This window comes from Coffea eugenioides, chromosome 1 (assembly GCF_003713205.1).
Source record: "Coffea eugenioides isolate CCC68of chromosome 1, Ceug_1.0, whole genome shotgun sequence".
NCBI classification, from domain to species: domain Eukaryota; kingdom Viridiplantae; phylum Streptophyta; class Magnoliopsida; order Gentianales; family Rubiaceae; genus Coffea; species Coffea eugenioides.
The window spans coordinates 31917772-31939994 of NC_040035.1; the positions used below are offsets into that span (position 1 = coordinate 31917772).

Here is a 22223-nt window from a genome sequence, read left to right on the forward strand (position 1 = left end):
AATAGACAAATAATGGCATGTGGGTCTTGAAGGACATTTTTGGACTTTCACTTTAATTTTGGCCAACACTAGTAGAATCCCTAACGGTTTTAGATGATAGGGTGACTTTTGTTAAACAATAATAAATTTGAAGGGGGTATCTGTTATTTTTTGAGATCATAGGGATTGATTGGTAGTTTGGCCTAACCTCAGGGGAGGTGAATGTAATTAATCCTATATATATATATATTTATATATATATTTCGTGTAAAGATAAAAAACAACTAATAGTAACCAAACCAAATCAAGAAAACGAAAAAAAGAAAAAAAACCTCCCGTTTTCAGAAACGAAGCGACGCCGTTTTTCATTTCCTTCCTCTTTTTACCTCCCTTCTCCGCCGCCGGCTGTTCTCCTGCTTCTCCCGCTTACGTCACTTTCCGGCGTGCGAAAGGTTGTAAAACCTTGGCAGCTTTCCTTCGTCAATTCTCGGCTTCAATTCGTCGAAAGTTCGTCGGAGGTGGGCGGGTTTTAATGAAATGGGTTCATTTTCTCCTTTTTGGTATAAATCAAGGCCTTTCCGATGCTTTTGTGGGTGAATTAGGGTTTTTTTTTCGGGTATGGAGTTAGGATTATCCTGCACAATTTATAGATAGTTATTATTTGCCGAAGAGGTTGAATTTGTTTTGCTTATAGAGTGGTGTTTCATTGAGCGATCCATTTTTTTGAATATTTCTGGTCTATTGTTTATAATTTGAACTGCCTGGTACTCTGACCGTACTTTTGGGTATGATTTTTCTCTACGATGGTGAGTTTGGTTGTGTTTATTATGTGCTCTGTTTTTGGTGGGCAGAGTTAGGATTGCAGCTGCATATGCCTTTTTGAATTGCATCCAAATGTTTTTCTGAGGTTGTTTTATATGAATGTGGGGGTGAATGTTTTAGGTATGTTTTGATTTCTACGTGCTAAACAGCTATATTTTGACTTCTTGTGTGCAGATTGTGTATTTTGGAGGGATTTTGGAGGAACTAACAAAGGATATAGCATTGATTGATTGGATATATCGTACGTGCATTAATTGGCGAGTGGTGGGAAGTGAGTATATAGGAATTAAATGCGAGAGAGCAATAATGGCTTTCTATAGGAATTATACGAATGAAACCATAGAACAGAGAAGGGTATTGGATGAGAAAGACCAGGAACAGGGTATGGATAGAGTAATAGGAAACAATGATGAAGTGGAAGCCACTTCGAGTGATAATGAGGTGGCTGTGGAAGATAATAGTAGACTAGCAGGCACGCAACCGCCTGCAAGGAGGACAGTTGTGGCTGGAAAATGGGGTTCAAGTTTTTGGAAGGATTGTCAGCCCATGGAGTCCCGTGGTGTGTTGGAGTCGGGAGAAGAGTCAAAGAGTGGTTCGGAGTACAAAAATGAAGAAGGATCTGAAGATGAATCATCTGATGGAGAGGAAGATAAGGCCAATGAGTTGGAAGATGGTGATAATGGGAAAGAAGTGGGTAAGGGTCAGAGTGTCCCTCCGGATGAGATGTTGTCTGATGAGTACTATGAGCAGGATGGTGATGATCAGAGTGACTCATTCCATCACAGAGCATTGAATCGCTCCAGTGGCTTTAGTTCGAAGCCACCACCCAGACCTGTTGCTGCTAACAAGTATGCATCTACAAAGTCAAAGTCTTCAAAGGCTGATTATGATGATGATGCTGCTGATTATGAGGAGGACGATGAGGATGAAGGGGATGGTATGCAGCTTTTTAAACTATTGCAACTTTGCAATATTGCTATTATGATGCATATAACACCAATAGTAAACCATTCAGTGTCTTATTGGTTTCTGATTGCTTGCAGAAGATGATCCGGATGATGCTGATTTTGATCCAGATTTTGGTGCCACAAGAGGACGAAGGGGAGGCAAGGTTGTTTATTCTATGTTAATGCAGTTAACAACACAATTTTGTGATGATAGATTATTCTCTTAACTGTAGGATGTGGACTTCCTTTTGGATCTTTGACCTGCTGTTACTAATGGATACCTATTGCTCTGTTTAATATTGAGCGTTCTATCATCTTCATATGTTGAAGAATCGTTTAAAATTGATTTAGCTTTGTGGGCGTTGATTGCCTTAAAGACCTTGATGGTAGAAGTATTTTGTGTGATATCAATAGGTAAGTATTGTGATCGGTAAAGTGCGAAATTGCTTTGTTTGGCCAATTTCTTTGGTCTGGGTTTAAAAGGTGTTATCATGAACATGCAATTTTGAGAAATGTTGGTGTTCTGTTCTTGGAAAGTGAAAGGAAACCGTGATGGAGCATTCAAATAGTGAAATGGGAAACTAAAAAAGACAAACTGCTATTTGCTTTTGACTTTTTCTTTGAGCAACTCTAGGCAACTAAAATGATTATCCGCTGAATATGTGAGTTGAAATGCTATATATTCTTGTCATGTCATGAGAACGTCAAAAAGACAATTTTGAATTAGAAAATTTGTATTCTTCATGATCAGTTGGTCATTGGAATGCTTTTCAAGAACAGTTACACTTCCCTCCTTTAATGACTCTTTAAATTGAAAAGGCCATCTATGTTTTCAAATTAACGATGTTATCTTCCCTCATTTAGTGCCTTTCTGTTCTACACTGCATTGTCTTTAAGGCTATCTGCATATTTTAAATCTCGTAATCATCAGACGATTTTCATCCTTCCTTACCATTATTGCTATCAGGCATTTTATGCGGGGAAGTTAAATGATAAAGTTATTTCCTGAAAGTGTCATAAAGGTAGGGTGCTTGATTACGAGATCCTCTGAAAACCTATTTTTCAGTGTCCCTGCAATTATTCTGTTGAGAATTATACTGGAGCTGGACATAATAGTTATTTGTTGCTATTACAAGTTAAAACAACACGGGGATGAAGTCCTAGTTTTTAAAGGTGCATGAGGCAGACGATAAGGCACGTTTGCATGCACCTTGTCTGTCTTTTTCTACCAGGCGAGGAATTTGTACAGGCACAATACTTTTAATGTACCAAGGTTATTGTTGATTTGCAATGTAATTTGGGTTTGTATAAAATATTGGAACATGTGGGTGCATGTTATCATGGCAATTGCACGAAATTTTGGGAGTGCTGAGTGCATTTGAGTTATATAAGAGTGAAGACACACATGGAGTCGGCATCCTATTTTTTGCTTGCTTTGAAACGCCATAGACACTTAAGTACCCTTTATTCCTAGGGATGTTTCTCTCTCCTTTCTTTACTCTGCTTTCTACTCTTGTCCTTATTGAGTACATCTGTCACAGCCTTCGGATGTTCCTTTTTCTCTGCAGAGTTTCCTGTCATAAAATACCCTTTATCCTTCCACTTTTTTTCTTTTCTTTTTTTTTTTCAAAAAAGCCTTCCACATGCTAGTCTCTTCCTTCTCCACTTTTCTTTTTTGTTCTTTGTCCTATGTGTCCCTCCATCTAGTGAGAGTCACGTCTGCGACTGATCCTCACGACACCTTTTGCAACTATGATATGTTTATTGCTAGCCTTTTTTTTTTAGTTACACTATGATAGAGTATTTATTGCTTAAAATTTTTTAGTTACTTCTGGATAGCTTACTATTTCTCAATCTTGTTTGCAATAAAAAGTTTGGGCATTTAGTCCTTTTTATCTTGGAATATTGGTGTTGTTAAACTCACATCCTTGAAGGATATCAGCATTTATTTAGAAACTAATGGAAAGGTCTATTTGCATTTAAAGGCATGACACGAGAATTTTCATAAAGAACAAAAGCATTCTCTTTAAAAAGAACAGTTTCCTTACTCCTTAAAAAGAATACTGTTGAATTCTGTGAAGTCTATAATTTTTATAAAATTGATCTTTTTGGCATATTACTAACATTTGGTAGCTTTGAAATTTCAACTAAGTTTGCTTAAGTCTGTATTTCCTGTCTGATGGTTATTCCAGGAATAAGAGCTTTTCGTTCAAAAATCTTATTCTGTAACTGTTTTTGTTTGTTGGTTTTTTTTTTTTTTTTTTAAATCTATTAACAGAATGTCCATTTTTCAATTAATAGATGACTTGGGGAGTAATAAACCTGCAAAACTAGTTGTATATGGAAATTGCATTGGGTTTAAATACGCTTAAAGATTAATGCAAAACATGGATGCAGGAAAAAGAGAACTTGGGTTACCAAAAGCAAACCACAGCAGAAACTGAGGGAGTAAATTGTTTGCATATGGGATGTTATTTACAAGCTCAAAGAGGCATATGTTGAATGGTTACTTTTGTTGTTTGCCTCCACATGACACCTTCACTAAACTGATAGTGCAATTTGAATGCAAATTACAAATTTGACAAGTAATTATTTACACTACAGCAATGTACTTGTTTCACTACATTTATACACTGTTTAAATTTTTGGTATTACCCTTTCCTAGTTTTGATGCACATGCCTTATGCAATACTAATATTCGAGCAATGGTAACATCAAGCACTATTAACCCCTAAATTCCCCTTGGGCTTGCAACTCTGCTCTCAATCTCAATTTGCCTCCAGAAGCACTCCTTTATTCCCCTCTTCAGCTCTGTATTCTTTCCAAACCAAACCTGAAACCATCAGCTACTGTTAATTTTCACCAATAACCACTTTTGGTTTCCTATGCTGCTCAATCTCTATCCAGCCCCAGCCCAACAAATAAGCTCCTTCTGTAAACAGGTGTAGACATGCTGACACATCAGTCTTAGTGTCTGACAGCTTGCAATTTATGTTATCTAATGTGCCGTGTATTTGTACCACGTGTAATTTGTATGTGCATGGTCTATTTTACCTGTAAAATCTGTTTGTGTGCATGTCTCTCATTTCTTTGTAATTTCTGTCTGATTAATGTGTCTTTGCTGTTATTGGATTTGTATTTTCTGCTCACCTTTGCATGTAACTGTGTACTGTGTTGTGGTGCTTTTGTGATTTATATGTCCATGTGAGTAAGGGAAAAATACTTTGAGATGACTGCTGTTATGTTTGGATTAATGTTAACAAGGCCATTTTAGGAACTTTAGGTAAACAAGGGTTAAAGGTTTTTTAAGGGCAAAGATCATGGATATCATACTCATGCGTTGTATCTAAATGAGGACTAGAGAGTAGACTGGTTAGTAAGAGTTGAAAATTCTGGGATTACATGAATTCAGTTGAGGGATTAAATGTGCAAACAGATCAAACTGCTCCACGACCTCTGGCTTTTTTCTTGCCCTGTTGTCTTTCTCTTTTCACTCAACTCATTTGGGTAGAAGGTTAGATATTGTCTTTTTGGCTCACACCTTATGTTTTCTAACTTCAGCTGTCCTATTTTATTAGCTGCATATATTTAAAATGCGAGAACCTATGGTGTCAAATTTCTTGAAGCACTTATAAATATTAGGTGGTTAAGTAAATTGTGAACATTTGCCTCCCAAGTAAGGAATTTGTTATTCCATGATTTTTCTCTAATTTGACCTAATATCTCTCATTTGGTCTCGCTTTTTAGTCTCCTGTAATTTTAATTTTTGAAGTTGTTTGGAATAAGATGCCAAATTGTTCATGATTGAAACAGAGATGTGATTCGTCTGCTTCTAGTTATGTTTAGTCTGAAAAACGGGCGTCTATAAGATGCTTAGCATTGTGCACTCCAACTGTCTTTTGACAGCACAAGAGATTTTGTTCTGGTATAGAATGAAGATGTAAACGTTTTTTGAGTAATTTTTTTGCATCTCTCTGTAGGAAAAAGATGAAGACTGGGGTGCTGAAGAGTCTGATGAATCTGATAACAATGAGGATGAGGATGATCTGAATATTTCAGATGAAGAAGATGTGTATTATAGCAAGCCGAAGGCCAGGCAAAAAAGCAAGGGTGGGCGAAGTGTGAAGTCTACCAGACAAGTTAAACCGGTCATGTCATCTAGTCGGCAAAAAAGAGGTAGAATTTCAATTGATGAAGAATCGTTATCGGAAAAGGACTCAGAGAATGATAGCGAAGAGGATTTCCGAAGCATGACTAGGAGAGGCACACAGATCCGGAGGAAGAATGACGGTCGATCAGCATCAGTTAGCAGTTCTAATAGGATCAACGAACTTCGAAGTTCAAGTCGCTCAGTGCGTAAAGTATCATATGCTGAAAGTGAAGAAAGTGAAGAAATTGATGAAGGCAAGAAAAAGAAAGGCCAGAAGGTAAACATGTGGTTTCAAATGGAAGCTTTTAACTTTTCTTCCTGGTTCATTTCTTAGTTTTGTGACTTTCAATTTATGAGTTTGACACTAGTATATGGAGTTCTAGATTTTGTCTCTAAATTTTTTTTAAGTTCTTGAGACTTTATTCAATTCTTTGGTAATCTGATTATAACTTCTGAAATCATTGAGCTTAGTGTCCCTTGGTGGTCGGACTTGCAAAAATGCTTTGTTTTATAAGGTGATTGGAAGAGCTGAAATACACATTGAATAATGGCAACCATTTTGGTTGTTTTTGTTTTTCTTTGTTCTTCATTTGTTATGCAATAACAACATTTGACTATCTTTTTATGGGTCCTTGAAATTCTATTCCAACTATTGATAACACCTTTTAAAACTTTTGTACAGAATTTATTATTATTATTATTATTGTATAAGTTTTCTTTTGTGGTCGGGATCTAGGAGTGCTTTTAGTCCCCTTCATGCTGCTTTACTAGCTGCATCTGAGTTTGTACCTATGGTTATCAAACTCTTGAGTGTGGTTAATTTGCCTGTATTTTGCCTATTTACAAGTTGAATGCTTTTCAGCAATTTTATGCAAAGGTTTAAGCTTTCTTTTAGCAGTTGGTGTCTTCTGATGATCTTGATAATCAACCTTTTCTGTTTCTTGCTTTTAATGTTCTTTTTCTGTAAGGATGATGTCTGTGTGTTCTTGAGGTTTAGATGGCCTTGCAGCATTGATTTTCTTTTATGGTATATTTGTTTGTATCACCAGTGTATCTGGAAAGGTTTAAGTAATTATTGTTATCTACTTGGTCAATGATAGGAGGAATTTGAAGATGAAGATGGTGACATAATTGAAAAGGTATTGTGGCATCAGCCAAAGGGCATGGCGGAGGAAGCTTTAAGGAACAACAAATCAACAGAACCTGTTCTGTTAAGTCACTTGTTTGACTCAGAACCAGATTGGAATCAGATGGAGTTTCTGATAAAATGGAAAGGCCAGTCACACTTGCACTGTCAATGGAAATCATTCTCTGATTTGCAAAATGTTAGTCATTAGATTTACGATTATTGGAAACTCTAGTTTGGTATAATTACTGTTATGAGATGCTGTGTTATTTGAAAATCATTTTCAAATATGGCAGTTTTAGCCAACAGCTTATTAATCTTTCCTTACCTTTTTTATTTGCAGCTCAGTGGTTTTAAAAAGGTTGTGAACTATACCAAAAAAGTTACTGAAGATGTGAGGTACCGGAAGAAAGTATCTCGTGAAGAGGTAGCCTCTTGCAGTATATTGATGTAAATTGTTGATTAAGCAGAATATTTATATTGATGTTAAACTATTGATTAAAGAGAATATTTGTTTATGCGATTGGACGAATTGGATGAACTTTGGTGAGTGAACTCATTTCATGCATTTTATATGGAATGCTATCACAACAGCAAGGTTTAAAATTGCTATTTGGTAAAGGATGTCATTGGAAGTTTAATATGTTTAATTTCTTCTGTAGTGTTGACAAAAATGGTTTTGTTGATTAATATTGAATATAGAGACGGAATTTGCCATGTTAATTGTTTTCCTTTTTATTTGAGGATTAATTCTTGTCTTTTTGCTGCTTTTTTAAGTTTTCATCTAACTCTTTGAAAAGAGGCTTAGAATCAAGAAATGGACTTATACTGATTTTTTAGACTCATTAGTGATCCCTCCTTTTAGACTCTAGAGTTCTTTGAAGAAACGTTGTCTGACCTGGGACAAAGTTACTTGTTTATCTAACATGATTTAGCTTTGTATGGAAATGCTATAATGTTCACAAACTATATGATGGAGCCTTTAGTTTCTACTTAGATGGTCTATGCTTGTCTACTGAAGTGTCTGGACGCTGAATAATTCCAGTACATCGTCCCAGGTTGAATTGATTGTTGATCTTTATCTTCTTCAATAATTGTTCAAGTTTGGATACATAATGTTTTTGTCTTGATTATACTTCCAGAACTTCTGACTTCTTCTTATTACCTCAATTCTTTTATCACATTCTACTTTTGGTAGATTGAGGTGAATGATGTGAGCAAGGAAATGGACTTGGACATTATCAAGCAAAATAGTCAGGTAACTTTCAGAATCAGTTTCCTGGGTGAACATCTGTGAGCCTTTCATGATGAAATTGGGTAATTGAAACTCAGGTGGAGAGAATCATTGCTGAAAGAATCACCAAAGATATCTCCGGTGATGTGGTGCCAGAATATTTAGTTAAATGGCAAGGACTGTCGTATGCTGAAGCAACTTGGTAATTTTGAATGCTTCATTTTCTGGAGTTTATCATCTAGGGTGAAATAAGTAAAATTTTTTAATGACTTTTCTAGGGTGTTGATCCCCATCTTGTGTTCTTATGTTGACTACTAAAGATGGTATATCTTCAGTGGGTTCCTGTTGGTGCTGCATTTTTTATGTCAGTCATTGTTTATTTATCATTTTTTTCACCATTCAGTCTGGATTTAAATACATATTGGGTTTGTTCCACTATTGTAGGGAGAAGGATGTTGATATTTCATTTGCTCAAGATGCTATCGATGAATACAAGGTTTGCATTCTTTAAGATATAATGTTGGGTTTTGTTTAATTTTCCTTCCAATCTTAAAAGGTGGTAAGGGTGATGACGGCATCAGTTTTATGAACTGTCTAATCTCAGTTTGAGTTGCATTAAACTTTTCTATGCTCATTGCTTCCACTTCATATGTTTGCTTGTTTAGTTTGATTTCATAGCTTGCATCCTTGAAAATTTTCTTATGTGTTATCTTATTTCTGTCCATCTTTACTTGAATCATTTCATTTCCCTTAAAAAAATTTGTATGGAAAGGAACTTTCACTGCTAAATAGTGTGTAAAAGACTTTTTTCTGAACTCATTTCAGGATTTGTTTGAACTTTAAAATTGAGGTAACAAAATTGCTTGTTTTTTGGACTTTGAAGAGCTAGTCCTAATCTTGAGGCAATAATTGCACTTAATCAAGAACAATAGCTGTAATGTACAATCTCCAATTGATTTTCTAATGATTTAACAGTTGATCAAAGTCCTGAAAAAGTTTCGAATGAAGTCAGTGCAACTTTTGAGTGATTATTCTTCATATCAAATATAATTAACATCATTTTTTTAAGACCTTTTTATTGGCTGAAATACTTTTTGACTTGTATATTGATTGTCAGTTCTGATCCTTTGTTGGATCTGAAATTCTTATGAGATGTTTCCTGAATGTGATGTCTGATATTTGTCACCTTGTTTTTTTCTTTTGGGTCAATATAGTATCAAAGTGACAATTTTTTAGCTGGATAATTCCTTTATTATCAGTGATAAGGGACGATTGGTTTTATCTCATCTAGATTGTGAAAGTTATTTCATAAGGTAACTAATTCCAGAATATCTAAGAAATCATATAACAATCACCCTAGAATGTAGACATCAAATGCTGATTTTAAGCCATGGTGCAATTATGATACTGCTCTATTGCAATTTTGCATATCACTGTCAAATGTGGACAATAACATATTATTTTCTGCTTTCCTTTTGCTCCCTCTCTGTTAGTTTATACTAACTTCTTTCTGGCTTCCCATATGAATATGTGACTTAATTCTCCTTATTCATGTGTACCTTCATTCCCTTAGATGAGTGCATGTCTTCATTCCATTTCTTTTGTTTGACTTGTATATAGCCAGCATAGGAAATGAATTTGGCAGTGTTATTAAAATATTCCAATTTTTTCAATTGCACTCGAGTGTGTTAGCAATTAGATCGGCAAAAGCATATCTGTCGTGATTGTTTTCTCTTTTTCTTTTGCTTTTGATTTGTGTGTTTTATACTGATTCTATGTGTAATGAAAAGCTCTTATTGGTTACAGACCCGTGAGGCTGCTATAATGATCCAAGGAGCAACAGTGGATTTACAGCGCAGAAAGAGCAAAGGTGTGATGGTTTTGTATATAAGCTAGCTTATTTTGTCAATATCATTTCTGACTTTTGCATCCTTGCTTTACAGTTCGTTTTCCTTCTCCATTTTTTTTCGGTTTCTTTCTCTGATCTTGTCTTGGGGAGGCTAGTAATGTGTCTGGCTTCAATGTGTTTGCAGTTGGAAAATTTTTTATCTTAATTAAAGAAAAAATCACCAATTGGATGTGAATGGTATGAAGTTTAAAAGGGAAAATGTATTTTTGTAGCAAAAATGATTATAGCTAACATGAAATCATGGGAGACAATTGGGATGGAAAGCAATTTTTCTGTCTTGTTTTATTTTCAGCTGTACTGTGCTAAACTATGATGCTCCCTTTTTATACTTTATTTGTTAGTTGTGTTTGCTGAGTTTTTTGGCCTTTTTTTAATTTTTTATTATCCTTCCTATTTTTCTGGGGATATAATGTCGTACTTCCACTTTTGTCACTTGTTTTAAAAGTGATTTATGACCTTGTTAGTTTTCCATATTGGAATTCTTTTAAGCTACCATGCAAACGGAACTGTAACTCTAATTTGTATTTTAGGTAGCCTAGTATTACATGAGCAGTTAGAGTTTTAAGTGTCCGATGTGAAGATGAACTTATATTACATGATGTAACAAATGACACCATATTTAGCATGACAATAGTATGAAGGTGGTTGGTGGAAAATATTTTTAGTTTCGATTTTATGACCAGGGGAATTATTTTAATCTACTCTGCAAGAGAATTGTAGTTTTAATTTGCATTCCCTGGGAATAGGGTAGTGATTAATTTTCAAGTGTTCAAGGTGAAGATGGTTATCACAATAGAACTAATACATTACATTGTGCAATATAACACCATATTTAGCATATGGCAAAAGCTTGAAGGTTGCTGCCATATTAATTAAGGTTTGGTGCTTTCTCTCTTTCTCAATTTTTAATTTCAAGGTTTGATGTTATGAGCAGGGCATTCGAATTTTAATTAAAAGGCTTATATTGTTACTAACAGAATCTTGATGTTCACTCACATGCTTTATAGATATTAGATTTTACATTTTCATCGCTTTTTGACCTCTGGATTGTGATATCGAAACTAGCTATTTCGAAACTTGTCTGTTTTGTTTGGATAACTTCTAGAAGCTTTAATTTTTAGTGGTGTGTATAGTTTCTATTGTTCCTGGCCGCTGATGCTGTTGTTTTATTAAGCTTTTTTTAACAACAAATATTAAAGTGGCATGTTTTTGACAAATCAATAGCAATATTTAGCCATTATTCATATGATAGTTTCTTTAAAGCTTGTATGGTATTTCTTGCAGGTTAGACATGAATCTTTATTTTTAATTAGTATGTGGTTCTCTTACGTGTTTCATTTATAACTTGTTATGGTCTGTCTCATGTATTAATACTAAAGTTAGAGCAAAAATGGTTACTCTATTAGGAAGTTTGCGAAAGCTTGATGAACAGCCTGAGTGGTTGAAAGGAGGAAAACTTCGAGATTATCAGCTTGAAGGTCTGAATTTTCTTGTTAACAGGTAAGATTTTGGCACCTGTGGTCTGACATGCAATTTAATGGATTAGGCGTGTTTATGTTTACTTGTAAACTCATGTTTGCAGTGGTTTTTTTTTTTTGGTTCAATATTTCATTTAATAGCTGGAGAAATGATACAAATGTTATATTAGCGGATGAAATGGGTCTTGGTAAAACTGTCCAGTCGGTGTCCATGCTTGGATTTCTGCAGGTACTTTGCATATTCTTTCTCGTGGTCCTTTTTTAGTATTCTTTTATCATCTCTAACAGAATTATCCTTTGTTTCTTGCAGAATGCGCAGCAAATTCAGGGACCATTTCTTGTTGTTGTTCCATTATCAACTTTGTCTAATTGGGCAAAAGAATTTAGAAAGTGGCTTCCCGACATGAATGTTATTGTGTACGTTGGAACCCGTGCAAGCCGTGAGGTATCTTCAGCTACTTATCCTACTTCTTTGATAATAAAATGGACAAGCCACTTGGAAATCGATTCAGTTTTGGATACTAGCAATTTTTTCTTTCTATAGTTCATGGTATTCAGGTCCATAAACTTTGGTTTCACTGCTGAGAATTCTGTTTCTTAGCCGAACGTCACTGGAAAACCTGCTCTAATTCCTAATTAAAGAGAACTACTAGTAGAAATGCATCTCAGGTTGCCTAGTGTTAGCCTGTCCTTCCTGTGACTGCCATGTGGTCATAACTAGACAGTGAAGGTTTCTTTTTCACTCACAGCAAGCTTTCTTTTTCTGTGTTTGAGCTAGGGAATTTGATAGCGATACTGTGCAAGTAAATGTGTATCATCTGACAATACATTGAGTGATCATAGAATGTTAAGAGTGGCCTCTGGTGGTGAAGGATATGAGCTTTCTGTTAACGACAAATTGGAGTATATCAGACTATAACATGAAATGGTTCTGCTGGAAAAGACATTTCTTAATTTTAGTCTTTGTCGGAGATGGATTTATGTAGTTTGTCCCTGAGTTTTCCCACAATGGAATAGTTCTTTATGTCGCTCAGGAATGTCATTTTGTATCATCTTTTTAATACTTATTTGTCCTGCATTTTCTATGGAATTACAGGTTTGTCAGCAATATGAATTTTACAATGAAAAGAAAACTGGCAGGAATATAAATTTTGATACACTTTTGACTACCTATGAGGTGTTACTGAAGGACAAAGCTGTCCTCTCAAAAATTAAGTGGAATTATCTCATGGTTGATGAAGCACATAGGCTGAAGAACAGTGAAGCTTCTCTGTATACAACACTCTTGGTACAAATAATATTTTGACAGTGTGATTGCATAAGTTACTATATTTGTTTGTTTTATTATAACTCTGCACTATGACTCGACAGGAATTTAGCACGAAGAATAAGTTGCTTATTACTGGTACTCCATTGCAGAACAGTGTGGAAGAGCTATGGTAAGTTTCTTAACATTGCCTAACAACCATTTGTTTATTGAAGTTTGTAGATCATATTCCTTCAGTTTATCAGACCCTGTTAAATTCAAGTAGGAAATGTTAGATCTGACCATTAAAAGCGATTCACTGGGCGGTGACTTAACTGAACAGAGCAATTGAGGATAGATTAATTCTTTCCTCTGTGCCAAATTGTACATGTCGTCCACCTGACATTTTGAGGACAGTAGCATTTGGGTTTGACTTCATTAGCTTATCTTTCACCCAAACAGAACCAGCAACAGTCTTCTTTTTTGAATTTGTTTGGGTGTAGGTAGTGTTTGTTTACAAGGAAAAGTGTGGGAGAATGAAGTAAAGTTGGTTATCCCTTTGAGTGTTTGTTTAGCAGGAAACATATAAATTTTTCCTACACTTTCCCTCAGTTTCCTGGACTTATGTGTCCTGCAAAATTTGCAGGATTTTGGAAGAAAAATGTAAGTTACTAACAATATTCTCAATAACTACAACTAACTACCCATTTTTCCTCCCAATTTTTCTTGTTACACAAACGTGCACAAGAAAGTGGCTTTCTCTTTCCATTCCTTCACCTTCCCTCTAATAAGAAATTCATGGCTGTTCCAGCTATTTTCTGCCCGTATATTTTCAGTGTATGGGTGCCTGCTAATTTTTTTGTTAATCTATCATATCACAGGGCTTTGCTTCATTTTCTTGATGCCAACAAGTTCTCTAGTAAGGATGAGTTTGTTCAAAACTACAAAAATCTTAGTTCATTTAATGAAATTGAGGTACTATTTTCCATTGATTGTGACTGAGCTTTTTGGTTAATTTCTTAAAATGCTGATTTATATTAATCTGAAGCCCATGCCAAATCTCATTGTAGCTTGCAAATCTTCATATGGAATTGAGACCTCACATTCTTCGAAGAGTTATCAAGGATGTTGAGAAGTCCTTACCTCCTAAGATTGAGCGCATACTAAGGGTTGAGATGTCTCCACTCCAGAAACAGTATGCTGCTTCCCTGTACCTATCTTGTTTTCCTGATAAGACATGCAGCTGTCTTATGATTTATGGGTTTCTTGGCCTTCATTGTATATTTAGGTACTATAAGTGGATCTTGGAGCGCAACTTCCATGATTTGAATAAAGGTGTCCGCGGAAATCAGGTCACTTCTGACACCCAATTACAATGAAGAGATTTAGATAATCAAATTGCACAAAGCAAGTTTGAATTTGAATGGTTCCATCCATTTGTCATAAACTTATTGTCATTTCGGTGTACTCATTCCTATTTACAGTGCTGTTTCTTTTTCAGTGCGATTTCAACCACCTTCCAGTTTATTGATGGCATGATTACTTCGTTTTATTCTATTTCTTTGATGCGCAATCTCTGGAGTTCTAAATAGAGAATATACGTGCTCAATGATGCATGCTTTTTAACTTAAAAATGGAGAACTATACTGATTTTTTTAGTGGTTTTTATTTCGTCTGAAAGCAGCAGGCTTGATGTTTTCCAAATTTGCAGGTTTCACTTTTAAATATAGTGGTGGAGTTGAAGAAATGCTGCAATCATCCATTTTTGTTTGAAAGTGCAGACCATGGCTATGGTGGGGACACAAACTTTTTTAGTAGCGCTAAGCTGGAGAGAATAACGCTAAGCAGTGGGAAGCTAGTTATACTTGATAAATTGCTGAATAGACTGCATGAGACCAAACATCGTGTCTTAATTTTTTCTCAGGTTAGCAGATCATTATTCAAATTCAATAATTTGGTTAGGCATGGTTCTTGATGGAATTGTATATTTATTTATCATGCTTTTGGGGCTGCATTGCAAGTTGTTTTTAGCCCAAATTGATTTTGAATTGAACATTGTTACTCAATCTTGAAGTAATTAAACTTGGATAAAATCAGACTTGGCTCTCGTCCTATAATGAAATAATTTTTCTTAGTATTTTCAATTTTGGCTGGCAATAAAAATCTTGAGATGTATGAAATTGGTACTCTTATACATCACAAGTTCGGAGCTTCCCATGTCTTATTGATTCTAATGTCAGATATAAATCTGACTCTGTATCTTTAAGGTTTGTCTTGTAGTAACTGTTAAGTTTTCAGATTCACATTTTGATCTCTTGTGCATGTGCATTTTAGTATTTTACCAAAGGATTAGTGAATCTAGTATGTCACTAGTTACTAACATGGACTGATAAGAAATAATATTGAACAAATTAGATAGAATTATCAATTTGCTTCTGTGCTGGGGATTTCTTGCTTTGGCAATTGATGCTTGATGCAGTAAGTCGATGCTTGGGTAAGATTTGCTTGTTCATACGGTTAAAGTTACAACTGCCTTGTGTGGAATTTTGGATCTCTGGTTATGTGATTAATTTAGCCCTCCACATAATGTTGTTTGAGATTGGATTTGAGTATACTATTGTTTTAGGGCATGCATTTTTGGCCCTTCCCATGCTGCCATCTTTCATTATCTTCAGATTCACAAGATGACTTGAGATCTATTTGAAGCACAGATGGTTAGGATGCTGGATATACTGGCAGAATATTTGTCATTTAAAGGGTTCCAGTTTCAAAGGCTTGATGGTAGTACAAAGGCTGAGTTGCGGCAGCAGGCTATGGACCATTTTAATGCCCCTGGAAGTGATGATTTCTGTTTTCTTCTTTCTACACGTGCTGGTGGCCTGGGTATTAATCTTGCAACAGCTGATACAGTTATCATATTTGATTCAGATTGGAATCCTCAGAATGACTTGCAGGTTTCTATTGAGATTTCCACATCTCCTTTTGCATAATAATGCTTTAACCTTTTGGTTGTTCTTTAAAGTTTGTTGTCATTTTATGTATCAACCTTGTGGATCAGGCAATGAGTAGAGCTCATAGGATTGGGCAGCAAGAAGTTGTTAACATTTACCGGTTTGTGACAAGTAAGAGTGTGGAGGAAGATATCTTGGAGAGGGCTAAGAAGAAGATGGTACACCAATTTTAAGTCTATATTCTTGCTCTTGGATTGCATTGTATATCATCAACTTTTATTGTGCTTGTTAGACACAGATTGTACATGCAAGCTGCAAGTGCTTGTCCTATGATAATCTGTTATATGTTTTTCTTTGTCATAGAACAGTCAACTCATCAATCAGAATTATTGTTGTTGTGCTATTGCGCATGTTTCTTATTATATTCACGAATTGTATGTAGGTCCTTGATCATTTGGTGATTCAGAAACTAAATGCTGAGGGTCGATTGGAGAAGAAAGAAGCAAAGAAAGGGAGTGCTTTTGACAAAGTGCGTATGCTTCATCAATGTTCAATTTGATTGTTCTCCATTTTACTTGCTTTTTATATGAAGCAAAATGGATTCTAGAAAATAATTGGTGTTCTAGCTTTTTGGAGAATGAACCTCTGTTGTTGTGGTTATTAATTTCTATGTGCTGTTTTGAACCTCTTGAATAAGGCTCTTCCTCCAGCCCTCCCACCTCAACATCTGCCCCTGCAGATAGAGGAGGATGGGAGGAGTAGAATGAAATTGGTCTTGTATAGCCCCTTTCGTAATTGCTTGACCTTGTTTTGGTTTGTTGATTGTAGAATGAGCTTTCGGCGATCTTGAGGTTTGGAGCAGAGGAATTATTTAAAGAAGACAGAAATGACGAAGAAAGCAAAAAGAGGCTCCTAAATATGAGTATTGATGAAATTCTTGAACGAGCAGAAAAGGTTGAAGAGACGGGAGCTGGTGAGGAGGAAGGACACGAACTTCTCAGTGCTTTTAAGGCAAGTGTGCCTGCTTATGGTTTAGATGACTACAAGATCTTTTCTTTTTGTTTATCATATCGGTGGTTTTAAAGTTTCTTTAATCCTGTCACTTTTCTGTCTCTGATCTGAAAGTCATCTCAATGTTCTACTTGATATGTTATTTTTTTTTCCTATTGCAACCATGTTTTGTATAGTTCATTTTGTTCTTTTCTCAATTTGGCCTTTTTCAACCTTTTCTGCCAACAGTTGTACACTTTTGTTATATTTACATGTTAGCTTCATATTCTTTTTCTGCCACTGCATTCAGGTTGCAAATTTCTGCAGTGCTGAAGATGATGGGAGTTTTTGGAGCCGCATGATAAAGCCGGAAGCAATTGCTCAAGCTGAAGTATGCATGTGATTGCCATTCTTGCTTAATTTTGATTTTCCTCTACTGATGCTGCTTTTATTTTACTGCTGATGTGGAAATTAGGAAGCTCTAGCTCCTCGTGCTGCTCGGAATATTAAGAGCTATGCAGAGGCAAATCCTCCTGAAAGTACCAACAAAAGGAAGAAAAGGGGAATGGAATCCCAGGAAAGGCTATCAAAGCGTCGCAAGGCAGATACTGGCTACTCACCACCTGTCATTGAGGGTGCTACTGCTCAAGTAAGAGGCTGGTCCTATGGGAACCTGTCCAAGAGAGATGCTACGCGATTTTTCCGTGCAGTAAGCTCTTTTGTATCGTTACAGTTGTAGTCTGGTCTGGTGAATTTTGTTGTATTATCCTGGTATTTTGCATATTATTGGTTAATAGCACTGCTTGGGAAATGTCCTGGCGGCTTAAGATCCGTTGATGGCCTTTCTGATTTGATGTGCCTTATGACTATCTTCTTAGATGAATTGTTTTTTGCTATTTACTTCCCTGTTACTATCCTTTTCCGATTCCTCCAGAATGATGGTTTTATACCTGTAATTTATTGAATTTGTTCTTCAACTAGGTTAAAAAGTTTGGGAATGACAGCCAGATCAGCCTAATAGTGGGAGAGGTTGGCGGAGCAGTTGAAGCTGCTCCGACTGAGGCACAGGTTGAACTTTATGATGCTCTGGTCGATGGTTGTAGAGAAGCAATGAAAGCAGAAAGCTTTGATCCAAAAGTTGGTTCCTTTATCATCGTTACCAATTATTAAGTTTTGATTCCTGCCTATATGATGCGTGATTTGTGTTCTGAGAGTTGCAAACCTGTCATAAGCTAATATATGAATTCTTTAATCTTTGTAGGGTCCTTTGTTGGATTTCTTTGGAGTCCCTGTAAAAGCAGATGAGCTACTAAGTCGCGTTGAGGAGCTTCAACTGTTAGCAAAGCGCATTAGCCGGTATGAAGATCCAATCTCTCAATTCCGAGCACTGGCTTATCTCAAACCAGCCACGTGGTCCAAAGGTTGTGGCTGGAACCAGAGTAAGTGCTCTATTAGGTTTTTAGTCTTTCGGAGTTTCTCTATCCTTATCTTTAGTTGTTGGTGGAAATTTAGTGATGGATGCATATATGCATCTTCATCTTATCAGAGGATGATGCAAGGCTGCTTTTGGGAATCCATTACCATGGTTTTGGCAATTGGGAGAAAATAAGATTAGATGAGAAACTTGGTCTTTCAAAAAAGATTGCACCGGTGGAACTTCAGCACCATGAGACATTCTTGCCACGTGCTCCTCAGTTGAAGGAACGAGGTTCACAATTGTTGGAAATGGTAGGCTATATCATTTGTAACTCAGCAATGCTAGTATCAAGCTTTGTCATCCTTTCAGCATTTTGTTGTTTTGGTGTTGATTCGATACTGGATAATCTAATTGATTGATTCATTTTTTCTACTGCTGGTGGAAAAGGGAAAGCAGATATTAGATATGTTGGAAGAAGTTCATTTTTTTCCTGCCTGTCAATATTTCCCATTCTATTATAGGTCGTTCAAAATTTTTATTCTTACTAAAAAGTAAAGATTGATTGACCAATTTGTTCCTTCATTGACATTATTTTTGTTGGGAAGATGATGTGGATAATGCTTGATAAATTTGATAAAAACACTGGTGTTTTTAATGTCAAAGAATGCATTGATTGAATAGTTTGTTCCTTCATTGTTGTTATTCTTCTTGGAAGACAACGTACATATTGGTTGATAAATTTGAGAAAAGTACTGATGTATTCAACATCAAACGATTTAAGTACTCGTATATGTAGTGATAAAAAATTTGTTTTTCGTTGATGTATGGTTAAATAAGGGATCACTCGTCATTTATCAAAAGAAACAATTGTAATGTTTTTACCTCACACTGAACAGAGATATTTTTGGACCATTCTTTGATTGAAAAGCAGTGAGGAAAAGCATTATCTTTGAGTAGTAACCTGTTGATTTATTTAATTGGGGCTTTTCTACTCATGCCTTCCATGACATCTGAGATTGCTGGTTCTAGACATACACGTGTGAAAAAGACAGTGGGACTCTGCTATATTTGATCTTTCGTTGTGGTTTGTCAAATCTTTCATAGTTCTTGTATGTCTGGTATTTTGATCATTACCTTCCTGAGCTACTATTGCAAGCTTTTGTGGCATGCTTATTGTTGGAGGGAAGGTTGCACGGAGTATGAAGCCGCAGCAAGCTAAAGGGGGGCTGATAGGTTTGTTTAGACACTCTTTAGCAATATGGGTAAGCAATTAAAAGCTGAAAATTGTGGAGAACTGTAGTGAATTGGAAGCAAGAAGGAGAAATAAGGAAATCTCTAGAAATCACTCCTAAAAACCTTTAGGCTCCACATCTAGAGCTTGTTTGCACCATGCACCTAAGGAAGCATAAAAGGTGTGCAGAAACTTTTGTTAACTGAAATTTGTAGTTCAGGAAAAGATGGCATGTCTCTATTAACTGAAAATTAGAAATAACAAAACAGAATGCTAAAATAATGAATCTGAAAATGTTTTCCTTTCTTCTTTTTTGAAATTTTCATTGTCTACAGGAAAGGACCTGTAACTTAATGTGGCCGATCAACTTTGCTTTCTAATTAGCTAGTTTGTCAGGTTCTCCTAGTTGTCCTTTATAACATCTAAGGGCTTTTTCCCCCTTGGCTCAGTCTAAGCACCCAAAATGTTGTATGACCCTGTCCAAAATCTGGCTGCAAAGTGCCCTGTAGTATTTTTGCTCTGAAACTGCACATTCAAGTTGGCCATTGAACTGAGCCCTTCACTATCTGGCTAAAGTCTTTTATTTGTCAACTGTGTGTTTGGTTTCCAAGAATCTAACTGTCAAATTCCTTAAGGCTCATCTCTTACTTTATACTGCTGGTTTCCAAGAATCAAACTGTCAAATTCCTGAGGCCTCATCTCTTACTTTATACTGCTATGAAGTTTTGTCGCTGATCTCATGCCTTCTATTGTGTTATTGGCAGTTACTGAGAAGTGTATTTTGACCAGTTGCTTCTTAGGTTGCATTTGGAGCAACTTAAGTATCTGTCAACTTGTGTAATTAAGTCTATACTCGTTAACAGGAACTTGTGGCTGTTGGCGGCAAGGATTCTAACATCAAAATGGGCCGTAAGGTTTCTAAGAAACAAAAAGGAGCTCTGTTAAATGTTTCAGTAGCTCGTGGAAAAGGCAGACAGGGGAAATCCGATTCTCCTGGTCAGAACTTTCAGACAAATAGGGCCAAAGCTACAAAACCTCAAAAAGTTGAGCCTTTAGTTAAAGAGGAAGGTGAGATGTCTGATAATGAAGAAGTATATGAACAGTTCAAGGAAGTGAAATGGAGGGAATGGTGTGAAGATGTCATGGTTGATGAGGAAAAAACTCTCAAACGTCTACAGAGGTTGCAGAGTACCAGTGCCGATCTCCCCAAAGAAACGGTTGGTTTAGCACTTAATTACTGTCTTTCATCTCATGTTTCTCTTCTTGATGTAGCATTGGAAGGTTGTCTTAATATCTGGTGATATCAGGTGCTTTCCAAAATTCGGAATTACTTACAGCTTCTTGGACGGAGAATTGACCAAGTTGTCCTGGAATATGAGGAGGGACCATATAAAAAAGAGAGTATGTTTGTTTTTAAACTCCTTCCTATCCTCTTCTTTCCAGCTTGTCCCCAAGGGGATGAACATCGTTATTTTCTGCATTTCCAGCAGTTCTGGTACTAATTGTTTTATGTTCACAGGGATGAGGACACGCTTATGGAATTATGTCTCCAGCTTCTCAAATTTGTCAGGCGAGAGGCTTCATCAGATATATTCGAAACTTAAACAGGAGCAACCGCTAACTGGAGTTGGGCCTTCACATTTGAATGGTTCTGTACCTGGGGATCAGATCTCCGCTCTAATGGACAGAGGTATTGATACAGAAAAATTTGAAGCTTGGAAACGACGGAGAAGAGCTGAAGCTGATGCATCCCAAGCTCAGCCTGTTCAGTCTCCTTATCAAAGACTCTCGAGTAATGGTACGCGTATACCTGATCCAAACGCTTCTGGGATTCTTGGTGCAGCTCCGTCAGACAACAGACACTTCAGTAATGGGAGGCCTTTCAGAACGCATCAGGCTGGCTTCCCCCCAAGACATGGTTTCTCGTCGGGTATCAAGTAGGATTTCATGCATGATTGAGGATCAATGCAAAGTGGGCAGTTTTCTCCTAGCTGTTTGGCTTTTGGATATTTGCCGGAAACTGTCTGTCCGGGGGACCACAAATTTTGCAGATAGTTTTTTCCCGTGTTTTGAAAATTTTGGACTGCTTTTTCAGAGGAAAATTGTCCTCCTAATCAGTGGCAAGGCAGAGATAATTTGAGGATCCCTCAAGATGTGTAGGACAGGACTTGGCCAATCAAATACATGGAATCTTTCTAGTTATCTTTTCTTTTTGCTAATTTTCTTTTCTTATGAGTCCAGTGGCTCTAATTTCATTAGTACATAGTGCAATAGGCGAAAAAAGATTCCCCATGGTGATTTGCTATAAAACCAATGGGAATGACATTTTGTATGTAAACTGTACATTATGCAATTTTGATTATTCAATATGAATTTCTATTTTACCAGAGCAGTGTTTAGTATTCTGTCATTCTACCATTGTTATTGTCTAATGCATCTTTGTGTCAAGGCTGCGAGCTACCACCTAAATGTTGAGCATTGTATACTTACTTGTAACCACGCCTGGTAACCCATACTTTTTTTTTTTCATTTTTTCTCAATCACTCGACAGTTCATTCGTTGGTGTGTCATTTTTTTCTCAATCAGTCGACAGTGTACTGCCTGGGATTCGGATTTTCTTTACCCTCCGCTTTTTACTGTTATTTAAATTTTGAAAGTCTAAATATTTGCTGCAACCAGGGCAGCGTAGCCCATCTCACCTTGGGTCTCTGCCTTTTTTATTGTCATGTTATCTGAAATGGTG

The 22223-nt window shown here is 36.3% G+C and overlaps 1 protein-coding gene across 3 annotated transcripts; it reads left to right on the top strand.

Moving 5' to 3' along the window:
• Positions 1 to 287: 287 nt before the first annotated feature.
• On the top strand, positions 288 to 21867 carry LOC113761811 (protein CHROMATIN REMODELING 5). 3 transcript variants are annotated; one of them, XM_027304963.1, is made up of 31 exons: positions 288 to 539; positions 976 to 1738; positions 1845 to 1912; positions 5729 to 6175; positions 6999 to 7223; positions 7368 to 7451; positions 8223 to 8282; positions 8357 to 8460; positions 8703 to 8754; positions 10065 to 10128; positions 11574 to 11667; positions 11787 to 11874; positions 11956 to 12090; positions 12742 to 12933; positions 13017 to 13084; positions 13773 to 13866; positions 13962 to 14086; positions 14180 to 14243; positions 14603 to 14815; positions 15603 to 15845; positions 15950 to 16060; positions 16285 to 16371; positions 16671 to 16853; positions 17143 to 17223; positions 17308 to 17541; positions 17814 to 17969; positions 18094 to 18271; positions 18379 to 18560; positions 20344 to 20697; positions 20788 to 20881; positions 21000 to 21867. In XM_027304963.1, exons 2-31 carry the CDS (start codon positions 1108 to 1110, stop codon positions 21419 to 21421), a joined length of 5133 nt encoding a protein of 1710 aa, XP_027160764.1. In that variant the 5' UTR covers positions 288 to 539; positions 976 to 1107; the 3' UTR covers positions 21422 to 21867. The 3 variants fall into 3 exon arrangements, with proteins under 3 accessions (XP_027160764.1, XP_027160755.1, XP_027160772.1); XM_027304954.1 differs by having other exon boundaries at positions 288 to 497; XM_027304971.1 differs by having other exon boundaries at positions 288 to 497; positions 1848 to 1912.
• The last annotated feature ends 356 nt before the right edge of the window (positions 21868 to 22223 follow it).

Coding starts and splice junctions, on each gene's coding strand:
- LOC113761811 (XM_027304963.1), top strand. CDS start 1,108: ATGGCTTTCTATAGGAATTATACGAATGAAACCATAGAACAGAGAAGG. Junction 17,542..17,813: donor CTACGCGATTTTTCCGTGCA/GTAAGCTCTTTT, acceptor TTCTTCAACTAG/GTTAAAAAGTTTGGGAATGA. Junction 18,561..20,343: donor GTTCACAATTGTTGGAAATG/GTAGGCTATATC, acceptor ACTCGTTAACAG/GAACTTGTGGCTGTTGGCGG.